Raw genomic sequence first — 21087 nt, forward strand, 5'->3', positions numbered from 1 at the left:
AACACAGTGGCATGCTCGATATTTTTATGGTACGGTTTTAAGGTGTACTAAATATGATTTTAATCTAAACTATGTTTTCACGCCCGTAATAACAGACTTTGAAAGCCACACCGCCACACTTAAAAACCTCACGCAACAGTGCGCCATCTAGTGAGACAAAAAACGATAGCTCTCATTGGTGTGAATTGTTCCGTGATATTTATTTATTATTTATTTATATGCTATTTATGTGGCATAAGATCCGTCATTGGAACAATCCACAGCATTGACTTCCACCCGCCACGATACTCATTGGAATACAAATGGTGCGTTGGCCTCCAAAACGTAGCGCGCTATGTGCAATGCGAGGAAATCGACGCGAGCACTGGTCTCAGACGGAACTTATTCCGCAAGGAGGGTAAAGCATCATATCATTTCAAACTCCAACTCTTTATTCGTCGAGTCTTCCAATGAAGCTGGCGTACACAGGTGCACTTAAGCATCGGAAAAAAATAGAAGAAGAAAACTCTTTATTGCGCACGTAATGTGTTTAGTGTTTAGGTAGGTAAGTCAACCAACTTAATTCCTGTGCCAACATTTTATTTCTCTAAAACCTCAGTCTATAACAATGTTCATCGGATAACGTACAATGTCATTACCAACGACACGGTTCTATGGTGGCCTAGGAATCCCTCGTCAGTTGGGCTGTAGTTCAACATATCCACCAAGGAGGATAAGAAAGGGCTTAAAATCTAATTACCCGGTGATATTTCTCTACTAATTTCCCGTGACTCAGTTATTACTTACTCATAATAATTGGTATTGAATGCGGAACTACTCTCGTCGGCCTTGCGTAAGGAACGCACAAACCACCGAGCTGGTTTAAGCCCTCAAGCAAGGAAATCTAGTTTGGAGTCTTTGCTGACGACATGACATTAATCAGTTTACTTACTTTTTTATTGGGTGCCGTACAGGATTCACTGCCTGGAAATAAAACGATGTTTGTACCATTTTAGTGTTAAAACACCTCATTTAATATATTATACCATATCTATTAATAAGCTTTCCGATGAAGGAAAACTTTGTGAGAAAACCTTCACTCCGTGCCACGATTCAAGAGTGTGTAATCTTCTGTACAAGAAGGGGCAAATGAGAGAGCGAGAGAGAAACATTTATTTACACATATTCGATTCACATAAAAATAGGTGGAATGAAAAAAATAACATCGAAAGTGGGCCCCACTCAGCATACCTAATGTTATGGCAACGCTGTTTTTCAGTGGGACCCATTTAAAAACTAGCACATATAAAAACATAAGACACACTGTGATGAGAAGACACGAACGCCAGCGGAAAGAACTTCGCAAAGAAACTTTCAATCCGGAACACTTGATCAGTTTAACCAAATGAGCATGCGGGTCACCTGATATAAAGCAATCACCAAGCCTATGGACACCGGTAACGTAACACGTGGATAGGTATCACAGGTGCGTTGCCAGCCCTTCGAGAGATTGATAGGCTCGTTTTTTAAAGATCCCTTACTTGTACCACTCCCGGATTTCAGGAATTTCCTCGTTAACTAGGTTAACTAAAGCCACTTTCCAACTAAGAAAATGAACTTACGACAAGGCAAGCTCGGTTAGGTTTGTGATTGCCGTTTTGATTTCATGCGTTGTGTGTGTGTTGAATTTGGACCCATAACAAAAAGACAATGTATGTCAATGTGTAACGTGAAAATACTATTTTAACAATAAAATACCCATTTCAAAGAACTTTCTTAGGGATTGTATTTTGGAAAGTAGGTAAGTACATCCCTCCAAAAAAAGTAGAATTATTTAATTGTTTTAAAAATGACGAAGATCTGAATAAAAAGCAAGAATTTGGTAAGAACTTCCTCCTTTTTGTATTCAGAAAAAGCAAGTAGGTACACTGTAGGTATGTAGCGTGTATATTGTGGATAATATCTACCTACAGGATCCTTTCTGGCGCTATTTCACACTTTAGTAAAAAGCTGAAATGTGAAATAGGTCCCCGTAAAGCTAAGAACCTTTTTTTATGGAATATTATGCACTTCCGCCCCCGCTTTAAAAATAAAACAAAGCCTCTCCCCGCCCACCGATGTTTGAGACATCGCTGTAACGCATCAGCGTAGTATGTGATCTTATCTGGTTTTATGATCACGCGCCATTGCAATAAGAGATAGTCGACAGTAAAAAAATAGTGCATTGTTGTGGGATACGTAGGTTATGATTGGTTTTTTGGAGTCTTTTTGTATTTCAAAAAACTATACCTATAACCTATGTTATTTTTCCTTCAAGTTTTCAAAAAAAGAGCGTACTCCTACCTTAAAGGCCGGCAACGCACTTGTGACTCTTCTGGTGTTGCAGGTGTCCATGGGCGACGGTAATCGTTTACCATCAGGCGATCCGTCTGCTCGTTTGCCCTATACCATAAAAAAAAAAAAATATTTCAACTCCAAATTTGTTACTTTTACGGGTATCCCGTGAAAACCATATCGAAAATACAAACTGAGACATCGATGCACAGAAAAACTAGAAAAAGAGACCAGCGCTGTGAATCGAACTCAAGTCCGCAGGCAATCCGTGCTGCGTGCTATAACCCCTACACCACCGCTGGACAGGAGTCTAGACACAAATTTCTCCTATGCACCACATATCTCAAGTTGCTTTTTTCTACTACGCTACTTAAGCAGCAGCACTAGCGATATCTATGTTTCGCTCTCATCGAGAGACATCACATTCTTTCGGAACTAACCGCTCACCCAGACAAGAGATGTCGCTACTATTAAGCAATCAAATTATTACTAAGCAATCAAATTATAAAAAATTGCAACTTGCAGATGAGTTTTCACTGGAGTTTCATAGCTCTATGTTCGCTTTTATCAGCTCATTTAGCATACGAGTTAATTCGCCGAAAAACTATATATGTTATTTGGCAGTAAGTAAGTAGTTTTGCAACCTATCTCATTTTCTCCCGACTGACTATTTCACAAAACAAGTTGCATGTAATGAAATTATACCAAACGTTACACGTTGTTTGCGGAACGAAAATCGGCGCAACGAAAGCCAATAAAAAAGTTAAAATACCTAGTTTAAAAAAAGATTTATTTTAAGTTGATTTATTTCAACTTCATGTATGTTAGAGTTTTAATTTTTATAAGGGTAAATAAATAATACCCAGCTCTTGGACTATCCTGTAAACTGGTCGTGCGGCCTTGCACCGAGATAGCTCAGTGGGTGTCTTCGATACATAGTAATATAAGTAATACATACATAATACTGCGCACGCGCATTCCTTCAATTAGTCTGCCACTATACCGGCATTGTTTGGAAAGGAATTTATTTAAATGGGTTAAGGTGTATCGATTTATGAGGTTGAAACTGGTTCAATTTTTTTTGCATAGTTTTGTTTACTAGTTGGGTGTCTGGCTCTTCTATAATTTTAACTAAACGAAAATTTATTTGCTTCATACAACATAACCACAATTACCAAATACATAAAAACACAATAATTATAGCATTTTAAATATAATTAATAAAGATAGTGTAAAATTAAAAAAATAATAATCTTAAGTCCCAATAGTTGACATCTTTTATCTTATGTCATTAGCAATAGAGATGACAGCAGGGTGTCGTCTATTGGGCATTAGCGTGTCAAGCACTGGGACGTTTATCTTAATGATAAAATTACTAAATTAAACGGGATATTTGCTAGCACGTTTCATTTTATTCGGTTCGACAAGGCAACGTATGACGGTTTGAAATGAAACGCCATTTTTATTAAATCTTAAATGACGTCATGGTTCCACAGAACAGATTTTACTCTCTCATAGTTTATGACTTTTCCATACCATTTGGATTGATCACCCATTTGGATTGATCATTCTGTATAGGCGCTAAAACAACTGGACAGATTTGGATCAAATTTGGTATGTCATATTCCCACGGGATCGGTATCAAATCCCGAAATGTCAACTGCTAAATTTAGAGTGTGAAAACAAAGTTTAGATTAAAATCATATTTAATACACCATAAAACCGTACCATAAAAATATCGAGCATGCCACAGTGTTGCATAGTCCCCGTTTCGTTCGAAAAAAAGGGAGGACAAGGGTTTCCGAAAGACAAAACTGTCTCAAAACACAGACATTCATTGCCCCGGAACGCATATTTGCCATAACTAATATCAGATATTGCAAAATATTCACAAAATTATTCTAATTATAAACAAACCCGCGTAGCTCACCCAGAAACTATGAGATTTGACATTTCGGAGACCTCACGCTACACTAGCGCCTCTAGTGGCGAATTCATACGCGATAGCCCTCATTGAGCCAGCCTCCTTCTCAACTGATCGCCTCCACGTGGTCCGAAGACTCCTGGCCGTCTTCTGCCAGTAGATTGCCTATAGTTTATATACCGGAAAATTGCATAGTTCCCGCGGGATACCGAAAACCGAATTCTAGACGGAGACGCGGGTAACGGCTAGTATAATTATATAGTACGGGTGTTTTTTTTGCAGCGTTAATGTTCTCGACGTAATTTTTGGGAATACCTGTAGGAATTTAGTCAAATCCAGGAATCTCAATTCGACTGATGGTTTTTTACACGCTTCAGGAAGGACGGAGTACCTAATGTGCAATGGTAACACAAGTGGCCTAAGTAGTTAACCTTGCAGATACTACTGAATGGAAGAAAGAAGGAAGGAATGAATGAAGAGGTCCAAGAAACTTGACTAACCGTCAAAATGTTTCGGGCCCATCCTCTAGGAGCAACGCGACTCAGCGGCTGCTGCAACACGCGCACTGCGCGCCAACGCTCTGCTCGCGCGACACCCTACCTACACCTTCATAGGAAGGGCTACGGATTAGCCCGAAACATGTTGAGCTAAACACGATTTCAGACGTGAGTTATCCGATATACTACCATAACATATGAAATGAAATGAAATGAAATGAAAAGATTTATTCGGGACACAAACACAATTAAAAAAGAGAAAAAAATAAAATAATGTATACTTATATATATGCGCCCGAAATGGTCCCGCCTCAGCATAAAATGCGGACTCCTTTAGTGGAGCCAGCGCTGGTCTTCCGGCGAGACCATTCTTCCGGCGAGACCATATGAGTCAGTCTCATGGTAGTTTCATGTTCAAAACCGCCAAAATCCATTTGATTGCTGGTTAATTATTTGGTAATCTTAGCACCTAAAGTGTTAATTGCTAGATGTGCGTAATGAATTACATAACTACTTAACATTCATCATTCCAGCCTATATACGTCCCACTGCTGGGCACAGGCCTCCTCTCAGAACAAGAGGGCTTGGGCTATAGTTCCCACGCGGGCCCAGTGCGGATTGGGAACTTCACACGCACCATTGAATTGCTTCGCAGGTTTGTGCAGGTTTCCTCACGATGTTTTCCTTCACCGCAAAGCTCGTGGTAAATTTCAAATGTAATTCCGCACATGAATTTGGAAAAACTCAGAGGTGCGAGCCGGGGTTTAAACCCACGACCCTCTGTTTGAGAGGCGATAGGTCAAACCACTAGGCCACCACGGCTTATAAAATTTTGTTTGGTAAAATATTCATGTTGTGTTACTACGGATGCAAAACTTGAACTTGAAATAAGAAGTTATAGAAAACGGAATATGAGAGGTTGAGTGAATGAGCGATGACAGCACGAATCTCAAGCATTCGGGTGACACTATTATTACCGTTCCGCAAAGCCAGAGAAAGTTATAGAAAAAAATTACACGTACGATGACGCACCAGGCAATACCCCTGGAAACACAGACAAAAATATGTAATGCAGTCTATGACCTAAAACTTTTTCATAAGCATAACACAAGAGCATGACAATGGTGTCTGCCAAAACAAATTCGTATCACCTAACGTTCAGTTACAAAACCACTAGGGCCTACGTCGAATAATAATATTGTGGCTGTTGAAACCCCAACTGGTCAATGACGTTATAAATACAAGTGGCTGAATGCGCGCCGCACAAGTCTTTTGCGTTCGGCCGCCATCACACGTGAAGGCGGGAAAAGTTTGACGTTTGGAATAAGACGCCATGTTTGTTTTGAAGGTTAGTGTTGTAATAAGTTTTTAATTAGGATGTTTTCGGTTATGAAAAGTTGTGAAAATGATGATAATTATTTACCTTACACTTTTTAATGTCATAGGCGTCATAATTTATTAGTAATTTAGGATTTTCTTTTTGGAAAAAACGGTCTTACCACTAAAAACGTATTTAAAAATGTGTATGTTCAACGGTTTTCTTATTTTCTAAAAAGTACACCCCCGTTCTCGTGCAACCGGACCGGATGCGTTGACAAAGGGTAAATCATAGTGATACATAACTATTTGAATTATTTGTTATTGCTACCTACTTAGTATTTATATAAGTACCTAATAGGCTATTTAAAAACCTAATTAACTGACATACTTTTTTTAGCCACCAAAACGCGTTCCCTCATAGTTTTTGTATACTTAGCAATAATAGTGAACTGTGACGTCACTGTCGGTCAACACGTCAACACAATTGGTTACTAATTTATTTCAAAGCAACTAAAAATCAAATTTTACTATTAAATAATAAAAAATATTTTGACTTTTTATAATAAAAAAAATACAATTTTGTTTTGATTTTTTGCCTAACGGTGTAAATTATCCTATTATCATGGAATATGACAACAACTAACTTTAGCTAAGTGAACCGATTTTCAAAATTCTTTCACCTTCATATATACTAAGCTATATTATATCACAGGCTATATTTTTATCCCCAAAACGTTTAAAAACTGCGAGCAAGAGTTAAATTATGTCATGCTTGACTAAGTAATTAACAATTTGACCTTTCTCTTATTACTTGGTCAGTCGCCGGACGCCCTTCGCTTAAAGAGAGCATAAGTTAAACTACATTTAACTGTACATTACCCTAACCTAACTAACTTGATGATGACGATAATCCGGCCGGTTTTGGCCATGGCGACCACTTCGACTCCTAATTATTTAATTAGCCCTCATGCGCTCTTAGTTAGAAAAGTTGAAAAATTCCCGACATTGCCATCTCAAAGCTGAATATCTCAAAAACTTCTAAACCGATTTTAATGAGCCATAGCTAAAGCAACGTTTACACCAATGATGAGCGAGGATGTTTTGCGAGAATGTGTTTTTCATGAACCAATAGAAACGCTTCATTTACACATCATCATCCCGCTCAACTGTTTCCACTAGGGATGTGCTGTGCGAGGATGTGTATGTTAATTAAACCTTCGAATAGTGACTGTTACCAAGGCCGTGGTTTATTTGCTCTTCTGTGCAGCATTATGTCTAGAGAACAATACATGAACAACATACCTCAATGAAGCCGACTTCGATGTATTACGCTCGCTAAAGTCCGTAAAGCCGCAATAGTCCGCACCGACACTTCACTACCTAGTTTTAAGGCGTATAAGGTTTGTTACTATTTACACACAAAACTATTTACAATGTCTAAGTATAATCACAATTAATATTTATTTTAAAAAACCGAGCACAACCGCACCAACATATATCCGCCGAGAGTTTTTTTTTGAAGTGTCGCTGACTGCCGCCTTTTTTACGATCGAAGGCGCGCGGCAAAGGACTTGTGCCAATCAGCCACCGACAGCAATGAGGATGCAGATGTAAAAATTGTTCGCCATACTTGCGCAGTGTAAATGAAGCGTTTCTATTGTTTCACGACAAACGCATCCTCGCACATCTTCGGTGGAAACGCTGCTTAAAAGTACCGCAAATTAACTCTGTTTCATATAAAAAAACACATTGAAATCGGTCCTACCGTTTGAGTGCTGCGATTCCACAGACACAGACATCGGCGTCAAACTTAAACCACCCCTCTTTTTGCGACGGGGGTTAATAAGATTTATAGGATAGATAACTGTTGCTCGTAACTACTTCCGCGTAGAATTCGTTTATTGCTATCCCGCGGGAACTATGCGATTTTAAGGCGTAAAAACTGCTCTATGTCTTTCCCCGGGACTCAAGCTATCTGTATGTAGGTATACCGAATTTCATCTAAATCAGTTCAGCAGTTTAAACGTGGTTAACTGGGACATGGTATTTTCAAAAATTTCCGGAATATTTCAGCAATTGGTTATGGTAGTTTGACAGAACAACCCTTTTTCGGGACTGTTTAATTGTGATTATCAAATTCATCGATCGAATAAAAAATACAACCCAATTGACAACCTCCTTTTTTTAAGTCACTTAAAAAGGATTTTGACAAACAGATAGACGAACAATACAGCGATCCTACATAGGGTTCCGTTTTTCGTTTTAAGGTGTGGAACCTAAAAAACCATTAAATTTCATTGGTGTTCGTAATCTACCAAAATATCTGAACACACGAAACGACGTGATCGTTGACAGTGAGAATAAAACTTCGTCTTCGGCCTACGGCATTGTGCATGGCCACATTGCAAACAAAGAAATATCGATCGATAAGAAACCCTTTGATGTACGCGGGTTTACCGACAGTGGGGCGAAGTGTCTGCGGCTTCGCCCGAAGTGCCGAAGTATTCGCGATTCCTAGCGAATGTCCGCGTTATCGCGAGGTGTGTGGCCCTAGCTTAATAGTTCTGTGATAATCTTCTATCGTCAATAATAAAATGCAAATAGCAAAATGATTTGCTATTAAAGTTTAAAACATTATATTGCAAGTTTTTAAGCCTCCCAATTATTTTTATCTATGATAGTTAGATATGTACTTAGATCATAATCAAATTGCATCATACTTTCCAATTGCTTCGAGTTGCATAGCCAGATTGCATTCCTTATTGAATTTTATTATCACTCAAATCCAAATAGGCCCAGCAAGTGGACAGTTTGCACATATTATTATCATTACCGACATAGTAATACCTACTTATGAAGTTGAATAACCGATCAGGAAGTGCTCCACGGAAGAAGACAAAAAAGACGTCGAACGTTATTTGATCGATTTAAAAATACCAATATCACATCGATGGATGATGGAAGATAGATGTGAATTGCCGTGCTGACCTTATGGTTTAACCTATGGCCTCTGCAGCAGATGATCGAGGGTCCAAATCCGGGGTCGTACTTCTGAGTTTTTCGAAATTTACCATCAGCCTTAGCGTTTAGGGAAAGTTCGTGAGGTTTGCGCAACGTACAAAGGAATTCTCAGGAGTGTGATGTTCCTAATCCGCACTGGGCCTGCGTGGGAGCTAGGAAGTACTCTTAGTATGAGAGAAGGCTTGTGCTCAGCCGTGGGACGTATATGTGCTAAGATGATGATAATAAGTTGTATAAAAAGAGACCCAGCGGTTAATTAAGCTATAATATGCAACGGGAACGAAGTCGACGGTGCAAACTAGTGTTATTACATCATATAATTAAGGTATCACCCAATAGGTACGGTGTAAGGGTATCATTACACTGTGTTTTGTGAAATGTCAAACACTTGTGTCAGTGCAATGTGTTTTAGACTGTGACAATATAATTCCCGTGTTTACTGGCTGCAAGGCTGCAAGTGAAATAAGTGGTACATGAATAAGTTGTGGCTTTAGGTGCGATAGAAAATAATATATGTAGTATGTATACCTAGTACACAAATAAAATACAGGGTGGAAAGATGGGACCGGCTGTTGAACTTTAAGTGGCGTAACAGAGTTCTAGACGACTAGACTTGTTTTTTTCCGTTTTAGTTTTTAACCCACGATGCAAAAAGAGGTATGTTCTGATTTTGACGTAAGTGTCTTTCTGTCTGTGGTATCGTAGCTCTCAAACGGATGGACCGATTGCGTTGGTTCTTAAGTAGGTTCATTAAAGGGAGTTGGCTATTATTTAGTTTTATAAGGCAGTCGCCCAGTCGGCTGTTTGATATATTTTTTCATACTTTTTGATATTTCTCTGAAAACGGTATCTTAAAAGTGTTATTCAGTCAATAAAAAAAAATTATGTTCCCTCCTAAATTTTTTCGTTGGCGCCATTTTGATATATTACAAGTATACCTTATGTCACTCTGACAGCTTTGAAAAATTAATGATATCTCTTAACTTGAAAAATCGTCCAGCCATCTAGGCTAGAACCGTTAAGTATAAATCTGATTATACTATTCAGGAATTTGTATAGGTTATCGTTGGAATGCTAAATGTATACTAGACAGGTAGCGGGCGTGGTTTTACGCAAGACTGTTCTAGATCTAGTTTGGACGAGGAAGAAATATTAATTTTATCTAACCGACTGGCTTTAGGTGTATGAGGAAGTCAGTTAAAAACTTGTAAGGGTTTGCTCCTTGAATAGTTCTACGTTTCAACCGCTATCAGTTTTATGTCGCATATATTGAAGAAATGAGAAACTAGAAGCACGAGATTTTAATGAATTGTAAACGTACCGCATGCACACCATATCGTTTTATAAACATAAAAAAAAATATATATCATTTATTGCCACACATAGTACAAGGAAGACTTATTAGAGAGAATTAGAAACTTATTATAAAGACTTTTTTTTTGACTGGATGTCAAACGAGCAAGTGAGGCCCCTGATAGTAAGAGATTACCACCGCCCATAGACATCTGCAACTCCAGGGGGATTGCAGATGCGTTGCCAACCTAGATACCTAAGATGGGATACCTCAAGTGCCAGTAATTTCACCGGCTGTCTTACTCTCCACGCCAAAACACAACAGTGCTAACACTGCTATTTCACGGCAGGATTATCGAGCAAGATGGTGGTAGCAATCCGGGCGGACCTTGTACAAGGTCCTACCACCTGAAAAAAAAGACTTATTACATTACTAATTAATATAAAAACTAGATATAACACTAAAATTTGCTGTGGCTAAGGGCATGTACTCAGCGTATGTTGTGAGTTAGGGTTGCGCAGGCGGCCCTGACTGGTACAGCGCTGATTTTCTACACTCCTTTAATATATGGGTGCTAATGTTGAAAGCATAAATAAAAAAATAAAAAGTAAAGTTAGTAGATTAAAAAAATACTGTTGGACGTGCAGTCACAACAGGGGACCATCGAGCCACACGCAATCGCTATTGTATGAAATCCTTCCAATCCACCTGACTAATTGCTTCAGTATAAGCGACAGGAAACTTATAGCGGTTGAGACGCTCCTAGCCTAGAACTACCCTCTTAAATAACTCGTATTTTCGGATATTAAATGATATTATAACGGATAACTCACATCTTAAACCGAGTTTAGCTCGACATGTTTCGGGCTATTTCGCAGCCCTTCCTCTCAGGAGCACGCGACTCGGCGGCGTATTTTCGGCCTATAACGTGCCCCTGTTGGGCACAGGCCTCATAATAAGAGGGCGCTATAGCTGTAGTTTACACGAAAGCCCAGTGTGGAGGGAACTTCATGCACACCACTGAACTGCTTCGCTTTGTGCAGATTTCTTCGCGTTTCCATACCGTAGAGCTCGTGGTAAATTTCAAATTTAATTTCGCACATGAATTTCATAAACTCAGAAAGATCGAAAGCGCGATCCTCTGCTTAAGAGACCATAGGCCAAATCATTAAATCGCTACGATTTTTAGGGTTCCGTAGCAAAAATGGCAAAACCGGAAACCTAATAGTATCGCCATGTCTGTCTGTTTTTAAAGCTTATAATTTACCTACTTACATTTGTTTTTTATCGCCACGGGTTTTTAGGGTTCCGTAGACAAAATGGCAAATTTGGAAGTCTTATAGTTTCGCCATGTCTGTCTGCCTACTAATTTTTTTTTTTTGCTAAAAAAAGATTTTTATTGTTAATTCCAAAACCATAAGCTTCCGTCGTTTTTCACCGGAACAGACGAATAAAGAAACAAACAGCGATTTGTCACCGGCCATTGTATTAGCACAATGGTGCTTATCTCACGGATAACTTAATTACCGCACTTAACTGCATTAAGTATTGCACGGGTTGCATGGGAAAGTGTATGAGAGGGAATGCGTTGTATGCAATTGGTAAAGGTCGGTGGATGTTTTTATCTACTTTCATCACCTCAATTATCATGTTATCTTAAGGGGCATAATTATGTAAGGACAATTTAACAGATTGAGACGAAATTTGGTGTACAGATAGTTTGAGTCCCGGGGAAGGACATGATAGGTTTTTATCGCGGAAAATTGCATTTCCTGCGTGATAACTGCACTCAAATTCTACGCGGACGAAGTCGCGGGCAACATTTATTATAAAATTCATGCATATTCCGTGAGCCACAAACGCTTCTGACAGAAAATCAGCGCTGAAGGCGTCTAACGTCTCAGCATTATGCTGTCAGCGGCCGTATTACTTTTGCGGGGAGACACAAAATCATGTATTTTCATTTTTGTATTTCTTTTTTTTATTTGTGTTTGCTGTTTATTGCATTTTATGGTTCCGTAGCCAAATGACAAAAAACGAAACCCTTATGTATGTCACAGCCACTTTTTTCCGAAACTATAAGAACTGTAGTGTTGAAACTTGGTATGTAGATGTATTCTGTGAACCGCATGAAGATTTTCACACAAAAGTAGAAAAAACACAATAAATTTTGGGGGTTCCCCATACTTAGAACTGACACTCAAAAATTTTTCTTCATCTAACCCATACATGTCTTTAAGTTTCCTTCCTGTTTAGGTTAGCTTGAAAAGATCCCTTTTAGGGATATGTTCGACTTTGTACTCTTTTGTTTTGTTGTTTTCTTTTTGTATTATTTTTGTGTTTTATGTACAATAAAGTATTTACATACATACATACATACATTCATGTGGGGTATTTACGGGTAGGTCTTCAAAAATGATATTAAGGTTTTTAAGATCATTTTTTTCTAAACTGAATAGTTTGCGCGAGAGACATTTCCAAAGTGGTAAAATGAGTCCCCCCCCTGTAACTTCTAAAATAAGAGAATGATAAAACTAAAAAAAAATATATGATGTACGTTACCATGCAGACTTTTACCGAAAATTGGTTTGAACGAGATCTAGTAAGTAGTTATTTTTTAATACGTCATAAATCGTAAAGTAAAGGAAACTTTTATATTATCTTACATACTTGCTGCTGCGGAACCCTTCATGGGCGAGTCCGACTCGCACTTGGCCGCTTTTTTTGGCTGCATTTGTGTATCTTTGTGAATGTGAATAAATGTCTTCTATATTTCATCATCATTTTACCTTGCTTTAATTATTATACGTCAGCATTTGGTATAAATTTTCTGATTTACTGATTGATTGACTTTTCTAATATGATATGGATACTGTCCGTATACACGTATTATTATTATTCGGTATCAAATCTCCACTTACCATTACATTTTAAATGATAACATACCGGATAACTCATATCTAAAACATCGCGTGTTGCAGCAGCCGCCGAGTCGCGTTGCTCCCAGATAAAGGGTTACGGATTAGCCCGAAACATGTCGAGCTAAACTCGATTTCAGAAGTGAGTTATCCGGTATGTTATCATTTAAAATGACTGAGTCTCACGGTAGTTTCATGTTCAAAATTACCATTACAATAGTAATGACATCCGAGTGAGCACGGTAAATACATAATTATAAAGCACTCGACTTATTTACGACCGCTAAGTTTCAAGCACGCGTTGAAGTCTATTCAACGTGAACTCGTCCGCCTACTGAACTTGTGATTTATTGTGCTCATTTGTGTATTTATGTGTCACTTGTGTGAAAGGTATGTAAGTTGGGGTTTGTTTTAATACTTACCTTAACATTTTTAACCGATTATAGTCAATAGTATGGAAACAGCTTCCTGGTACTGTGTTTCCGAAGCGGTACAACTTAGGGAAATTGATGGATCTTTTACTCACTGAGATATATATATATCACATTTAGCTCCACTATATTAGTAGCTCGCAGAATGAAACGTAACATTATTGCCTTATTGCTCATTCATTTTCTCAAATCACTTTCATGCTGTCGATTGGAGGACAACTTTGCCAGTGTCTAGTAGGTTTTCCCGTTGTACGCTAAAAAAATCTAGAAAACGAAATATGAGACGTAATGGTGGATGAACGATGACAGCGCGAATCAATTGTAAAATAAACAAACTTGACAAGTGACATTGACGTGACACATACATAAGACTAAGAGAGGCATCAAAAAATCCACTTGTTTTTTTGGATAAATATCGGTATTTTTTTGGATCAATATCGCGAATAACAAATAGGCTAATTTTTAATCTAATTATTATTTTTATTCCGCACAACTCACGCAAATGGATCCGCGGCTAAAAATTACTTGGAAAATTATCTAGGCATTGTAATTCACGCCCCAAAGTATTGCGCAAGCGCAGTAGGCCCCGCAAGCTATAGCCGAAGCATGCTAATGTCAGTATAACAGGGATAGCATAGTAATTTGGTCAATAGGTATTTGGTTAAGGTATATTTTTACACCTTATGCTTCTATTTAGCCGGTATAGTTTTCCAGGTGAATTTGATATAATTATTACTACCATCGTTTTTTTTTCGGGGGGGGGGGGGATTTGAATAAAAATTTGCACTTTAAAGTTGATTATTTTGCAAACAGATCACTAAATTGAAAAATCGTTGGGGTATAATCGTACCTATAAGGTTAGACGAGAAAAAAACACCCCCACTCTTCGTCTATGGGAGGTAGGTACACTTAAAAATTTTCTTTTGCAGTTTTTTTACCATCTTGTCGGTATAGTTGCTACATAGTATTTTGATAAATTGATGATATATCCGATGACGTTTTTATTTTGTAACATAGTTTAGTTTATAATAGTTTAGTCTTGGATGTTAGATAGTATTTATTGTTATGTATGTAAATACAGCTTTCTGATATATCCGTGCTAAATAACACCTACTAGCAATAATAGTCTCTGAGCAAAGCCGCGGACGGACTGACATACAGACATGGCGAAACTATAAGGGTTCTGTTTATACCATTTTGGATACGGAACCCTAAAAACTCCGAGCACAGCTCGGCTGTCCAGTTACTGCCCCTTTATTACGCGTAAGCATACATTTATGTACCTATCCATGTACATGTATGCAACCAAGTTGCTTTGGCATTTAAATTATAACTAGATCATTCGAAACAATTTTTAATTGACATCGCATTCCAGAGCTTTGACTACAAATGTGCTCTAGTTTTATTGACCGAAGGCCTATTTTGCAATGGCATTAATTTACTTCTAAGGCCGACTGGTAGCATAACCTGTTTTTTGTACACTTAGATATTTAATTGGCAAGTAATAAAAACTGATACTTTGAGTGTTTAGCGTAAATTTGTAATACATTTGGCATTTATCTTATTTTGATAATATTAGGCAATGTCTAATTAATTAAGACGATTTGAAAGTGATGGCAGAGTTAGCACATTATTTAACAAGATTTAAAAAGTCTTGATAAATTTTGATACTTTTTAATGTAATTAAGAAATTTTTAGGAGAAGTACTTCAATTGTATCTTTTCAATAATGCGTTTATATTAATTTATATAAGAATATAACATTAATATAAACGCATTATTGAAAAGATACAATTGAAGTACTTATACTAAATTATCCTAAAAATAACTATGTAATTTGGTTTGTTACGTGTTGACATTTTTTACATACCTAATACATAAACTGTAACCTGGGGCGTACTTGGTCTAATCAAGCAATTGAATATGTTAGTATTTTTCTAGAAAACACAGATTTTTTACAACTTTCAAAATGTGTTTTCACTAATATTGTATAAAAAATTGTCTTAAGTACTCTACAAATTGATTGCTTTGTTTAGTAGGTCTCAATGTATCTCTATACCAAATGTGAGCTAAATCGGTTTAGCGGTTTAAGCGAGAAGGAGTACAGACAGACAGATAGAGTTACTTCACGTATATAATATTAGTAGGTTAGATGGAATATGTGTGTCATGTGTGAGCTAAGTTTCATCCGATTCCGGCCGTCTCAAACACACTGTCGTGTTATTTGAGGGTCTGTTCATTTTAAGTAACCCCTTTCCTTTTTTCAGAATGAGTACTTCTGGGTTTTTCCTATTCAAAATTACGAGCACTATATTGATTTGGATTAAAAAAATATATCTCAATGTCAATTTTCCAAACTTTATGTACGAAAAAAATCATAAAACTGACTAAAAAAGGGACATTTATTTTATTCATTTAAATCAATAGTGCTAATGATTCTGAGTAAGAAGAACTAAAAGATATCTAATTCTGAAAAAAAAAACTAACGGGTACACTTCAAATAAGACCTATTTGTTGGATTATAAGTAGACTAGCTCATGACCGTGACCTCAACGCTACTCAGTTATCGCGCGATGTTCCCTCGGGAACTGTGCATTTTTCCAGGATAAAAAGTAGCCTATGTCACTCTCTGGCCCATAAACTATTTCTATGCCAAAAATCACGTCGATCCATCGCTCTGTTTCGACGTGAAAGACGGACAAACATAGAAACACACAGACACACACACTTTCACATTTATAATATTAGTATTTATACACGCTCAGTGCGTTGACCTTTACCAAATTGACATGAACAAGTAAATAGCCTTTGCAACACTTATAGGTAGCACCCACTATGTTGTAGCTATTATATTTATAAGTTTATAAGGCACTGTCCAAGGTTGTAGACATTCACCGGACAGTCTTTGTTATTTCCTTTTTATGACAAATACCGACGTTATATTTATTGATTGGCTTTTTAGATAATGACAATTAAAATCTGAAATGATCAAGTTCTTTCACTGTCATTGTGTTGTTTAAGGAATAATTCGCTGATATAATACTCATCATCGTTATATTGCGGATCAAAAGACCGAATTTTATCATGCCTATGAACGGAAGATCGAATCATAAAACGTCGAATGTTTAAAATACCGGAATACGTTGGGCCAAAAGATTAAAAAACTCGAAGACTGAAGATCGATGCTCAAAGTCAACCAATTCTGATCCTGTGCCACCATAGTACTTTGTCACAGTATTTTATTTTTAATCGAATCACGCAAATGTCACGTCGTGAGGACAAGGTTTTAGGGTAGACTAGGAATTAACTTGATTGTCTGTAAATTTTATGATCGTAACTGAACTGACATTGGCCCAAGCCTTAAGGCCGCCATCAAGGGGAATAATAATAATACATTTTTTGATTGAAAAATACCGTGAATTAACAACTTTATTGAGATAGAAAACGACAACCGAAAAACAGACGGTGTCACAGGCAGCAACCAGTTTTTTCAAAAAATACTATTCAAAACAATGACCTTTATTGCACACCACATAATTATAATAACAAAACAGAAAACAGGTTCATAGAGAAAGTATTAAATAAGCAATAGCCTTACAGAGCGATCTCTGTCATGCAACTTTTTATACCGTGAAGAAAGTAATTACAAAATTTAATATTTTCAATAGACCATAGTAGCTAATCGTTAGTAGTTTTACTAGAATCTAACTCTTCCAAAACACCGAAGAAAACCACTAACACACTCGTATCTTTCAATCGCGTGCCAACATAATTCGGTCTTTCATCATCAAAAATATCAATTAATGCGTTACGCTACGCGCAGCACAAGATCAAGGTCGCGTTGCGTTGCGTAACGCCTTGTTACTGTTCGTGTGACCGCGTTTTTGTAAGTCAGTCTGTCTTTGTGTAAAATAACAAATGGTACTAAAACGATTGTCGATATTGAAACGTTTGTATATTTATAGGGTTAAGTTTAGTAATAATAACTGTAGTTTTTTGCCTTACTTTATAATCAGCAGGGCTACTCCGAAATGCGAAAATCGAAGTTCCTGTCGTTCCGTCCCTTTGACGCTTATACTATTTAAAACGAGAGTAAGAGGGACGGTGCGATATGAACTTCGATTTTCGAATTTCAGAGTTGGCCCTTTGCTAACGCGTAAACTCTTGTAAATTTCATTCTCAAAAACTAAAAGCCTTCGTTTTTGTCTTGTATCACCAATATGCAGTTTAGCTTAAATATGTAGAAATACTATTATTATTTTTAGAGCCTTTGCAAAAAGCATTTTTAAACGCGCCATCGACGCGCGTATTTATCGGTACGGTACAAACGCGATACGCACGCGAGTTGTACGGATAGAAAACGCGCTGTGGACGCGACTGGGGCTCAAAAAACTATGATTTTATTGAAATTTGGCGCTATCTTTTGACGAAAGGTTTTGTTACTTCTTTCGATGTCAAGTAACATCGAGCGTTGGCTCTGTCACCCAGGTACAGCAACGAAAGTGTAAGATAATACAGTCAGCAGCAGAAGTGGACAAGCCGTTACGGTGCTCAAAATGAACTACACGTATCTTTACTGCCAAGGTAATAAGAGTGTTTAGATCATTTTGATCACCACAACTGCTCATATACTTCTGCTGCTGACTGTACATAGATATTATTAACGTATTGTTTTCTAGATTTAGTGGGCGGTGTGGTTTGTGAGGTTGAAATATTATAGCGTTTCTCGTTCTAATTTTGCAAACGGTGTTCGTTTGTTTCAATCTCGATCTCACTTTAACTATACTTGGTTTGGATAAGCATTTAACTAAATGTAAACAAACTTCAGTCATAGTAAAAGAGGAGAAGTAAGTTCACTACAAACAAAAGTACCTACATCGCGCAGCTTAAATGTGTGCGCGCCGGTACGCACGCACCCGCCGCACGCACACACCGATAATTTAAGGAGGATTTTTTTTTACAGGCATTCTTCCTAGCGGGGCTAGCGCTGGCGACAGCCCAAGGCCCGACCACAACCCCAGTGCCTATACTGAAACAGATCAACAAACAGAACGACGATGGCTCCTACAGCTTCGGCTACGAAGCAGCTGACGGCTCCTTCAAGATAGAGACGAAGTATCCTAATGGAGATGTCGCGGGGAAATATGGATATGTGGACGAGAGCGGGAAGCTGAGAGAGATATCCTACGGGGCGAGCAGCAAGAGAGGGTTCGAGCCGCAAGGTGAGTGGAGCTGGGCAGAGGCATAGGCGTGTATCGGGTCAATGAGAGCTATCACGTACGAATTCGGCGCTAGAGGCGCTAGTGTAGCGAGAGCTCTCTGAAATGTTAAATATCACTGTTTTTGGGTGAGCTACGCGGGTTTATTTATAATTAGAATAATTTTGTGAATATTTTGCAATACTTGAAATTTAAGGTATTTAAATATGATGTACCTAAATGTAAATTAGAGCGCTTGGGCTGTAGTTCCCACGTGAGCCCAATGTAGATTGGGAACTTCTAGCATCATTGAATTGCTTCGCAGGTTTGTGTAGGTTTCCTCGCCACGTTTACCCTTTACTGTAAAGCTCGAGGTAAATTTTCAATGTATAATTTCGAAAACTCAGGGGTGCAGGCCCGGGGTCGAACCCACGACTCTCTGCTTGAGAGGCCATAGCTCAAACCATTAGACCACCACGGCTTCATATAAAAAAAAACCGTTATTTGGGCCAATCAACTTTTTTACCGACACTAATCTGTCCGCGACATTTTTCAAACATTTGCAGATTTTTGTAAGTAAACATGTTTTTTCTGTAATTTAATTGATGGTGTACATGAATACATGCCATCCGACGTAAGTTTAAGCTATTAAACAATGAAATATCTTGTTGGAAGTACGATTTTTCGGTAACACCAGAGACAATTTTGATAACGCAGTAGATGCCCAAAGTGTCGGTAAAATAGTTGATTGGCCCATTTACATAAAAAGATATAGTATAGTATGTCATATCATACGTAATATACACAAATTACTATTAAAACCCGTTCTACGCAGCATACAATAAAACAGAATTTTCTTACCTCAACAGTTTCCGAAAATTCCCAAAACATACAAAGAACTGTTTAATATTAATAAGTACATGTTTATTTTTTGAACAATGTGATTGGCGTTAAGTACGAACCTAACTACTTACTTATTACATAAGGATGCGTAATATGATAACTCATTAACCCTTCTTTTTGGAAAATGAGGAAAAGTAGGTAAAGCGTGACAAACAACCGTACGCAATGAGTTAATGAGAAATATGAATGAATTACCGACTGTCCGCCGTATAATTCGTTTATCTCTATCCCGCAGAACTTTGCCAATTTTCCGGGGATAAAAACTATCCTATGTCCTTCCCCGGGACTCGAACTATCTGTATATCTAGTGAATTTCATCGAATCAGTTCAGCAGCTTAGACATGATGAGGTAACAAATAAGCAGACTTACAAACTTTCACATTTATTATACTTAATACATATACTTATGTGGTATTTTTAAAATATGTAATAAATTCTACAGCTACACCATAGACGCTTGGTGGAATAACATTGGCAAGTGCTTAAACTACAAATTTCAATTATTTTTTCGAGTCCTTGACAGGTTTCCAAATATGTGTATCTCTATAGGTTAGCACCACAACGACAAACCGTTTGTTTTGCGGGTATCCATGGGCAGTGGTGCTTACGTACTATCTAGTTACCCACTTGCTCGTTTTCCACCCTATTGATAAACACTGCTGAACTTAGCTATGTTCTTTAGCCGGTCTTACGTTGAGGACCACTGGACGCCACTGAGAACAATTATATAATTTTACTATTATTCAAAGAAACCAATAAGATAGAGTAAAAGTACAACTAAACATGAAGTAAACAAACCCTGACATAACGAAAATAAAACACACTTTTTGAATAAATTTTACTTACCTCATTTAATTTTAATGACCAAAAATAAATTCACAACCTTTTGTCCACCCAAATTACGGTATCACAGTAATTTTGTATTATAAATTCAAAAAAAATTCAGAACGTCAGATCATCAAAGCCAAAAAAGTTGCGGACGCTAGGTGGCGCTGATGTCGTGCACAGAGCCAATAAGGATAACTACGGCCCAAGTCTCATTTTGAAAGCCTGTATCCTGCACTGGGACGTATAAAGGACGAGATACGATGTCAAAAATAACATCTTAATTTCTTAAAATTACGCTAGAAGAATTTCATCAGAAAATTAAGTTAAACTCTATCCTCTTCTCTAGGTCAACGAGAATCATACACCAGTTTTTAAAATTATTCTTATGAAAAAAGTACTTAACATCTTGTTACAAGTTACACTGGATGGCACTGACCGTGC

At 37.7% G+C, this 21087-nt stretch overlaps 1 protein-coding gene across 1 annotated transcript in view; it reads left to right on the top strand.

Moving 5' to 3' along the window:
* Positions 1-6001: 6001 nt before the first annotated feature.
* LOC141432266 (uncharacterized) overlaps positions 6002-21087 on the top strand; it is a gene marked incomplete in the record, with an annotated part of 28974 nt that continues 13888 nt past the window's right edge. The window contains 2 exon segments of the mRNA XM_074093814.1: positions 6002-6082; positions 18681-18939. Coding sequence (XP_073949915.1) covers positions 6068-6082; positions 18681-18939 — 274 coding nt within the window.

This window comes from Choristoneura fumiferana, chromosome 10 (genome assembly GCF_025370935.1).
Source record: "Choristoneura fumiferana chromosome 10, NRCan_CFum_1, whole genome shotgun sequence".
Taxonomy (NCBI): Eukaryota; Metazoa; Arthropoda; class Insecta; order Lepidoptera; family Tortricidae; genus Choristoneura; species Choristoneura fumiferana.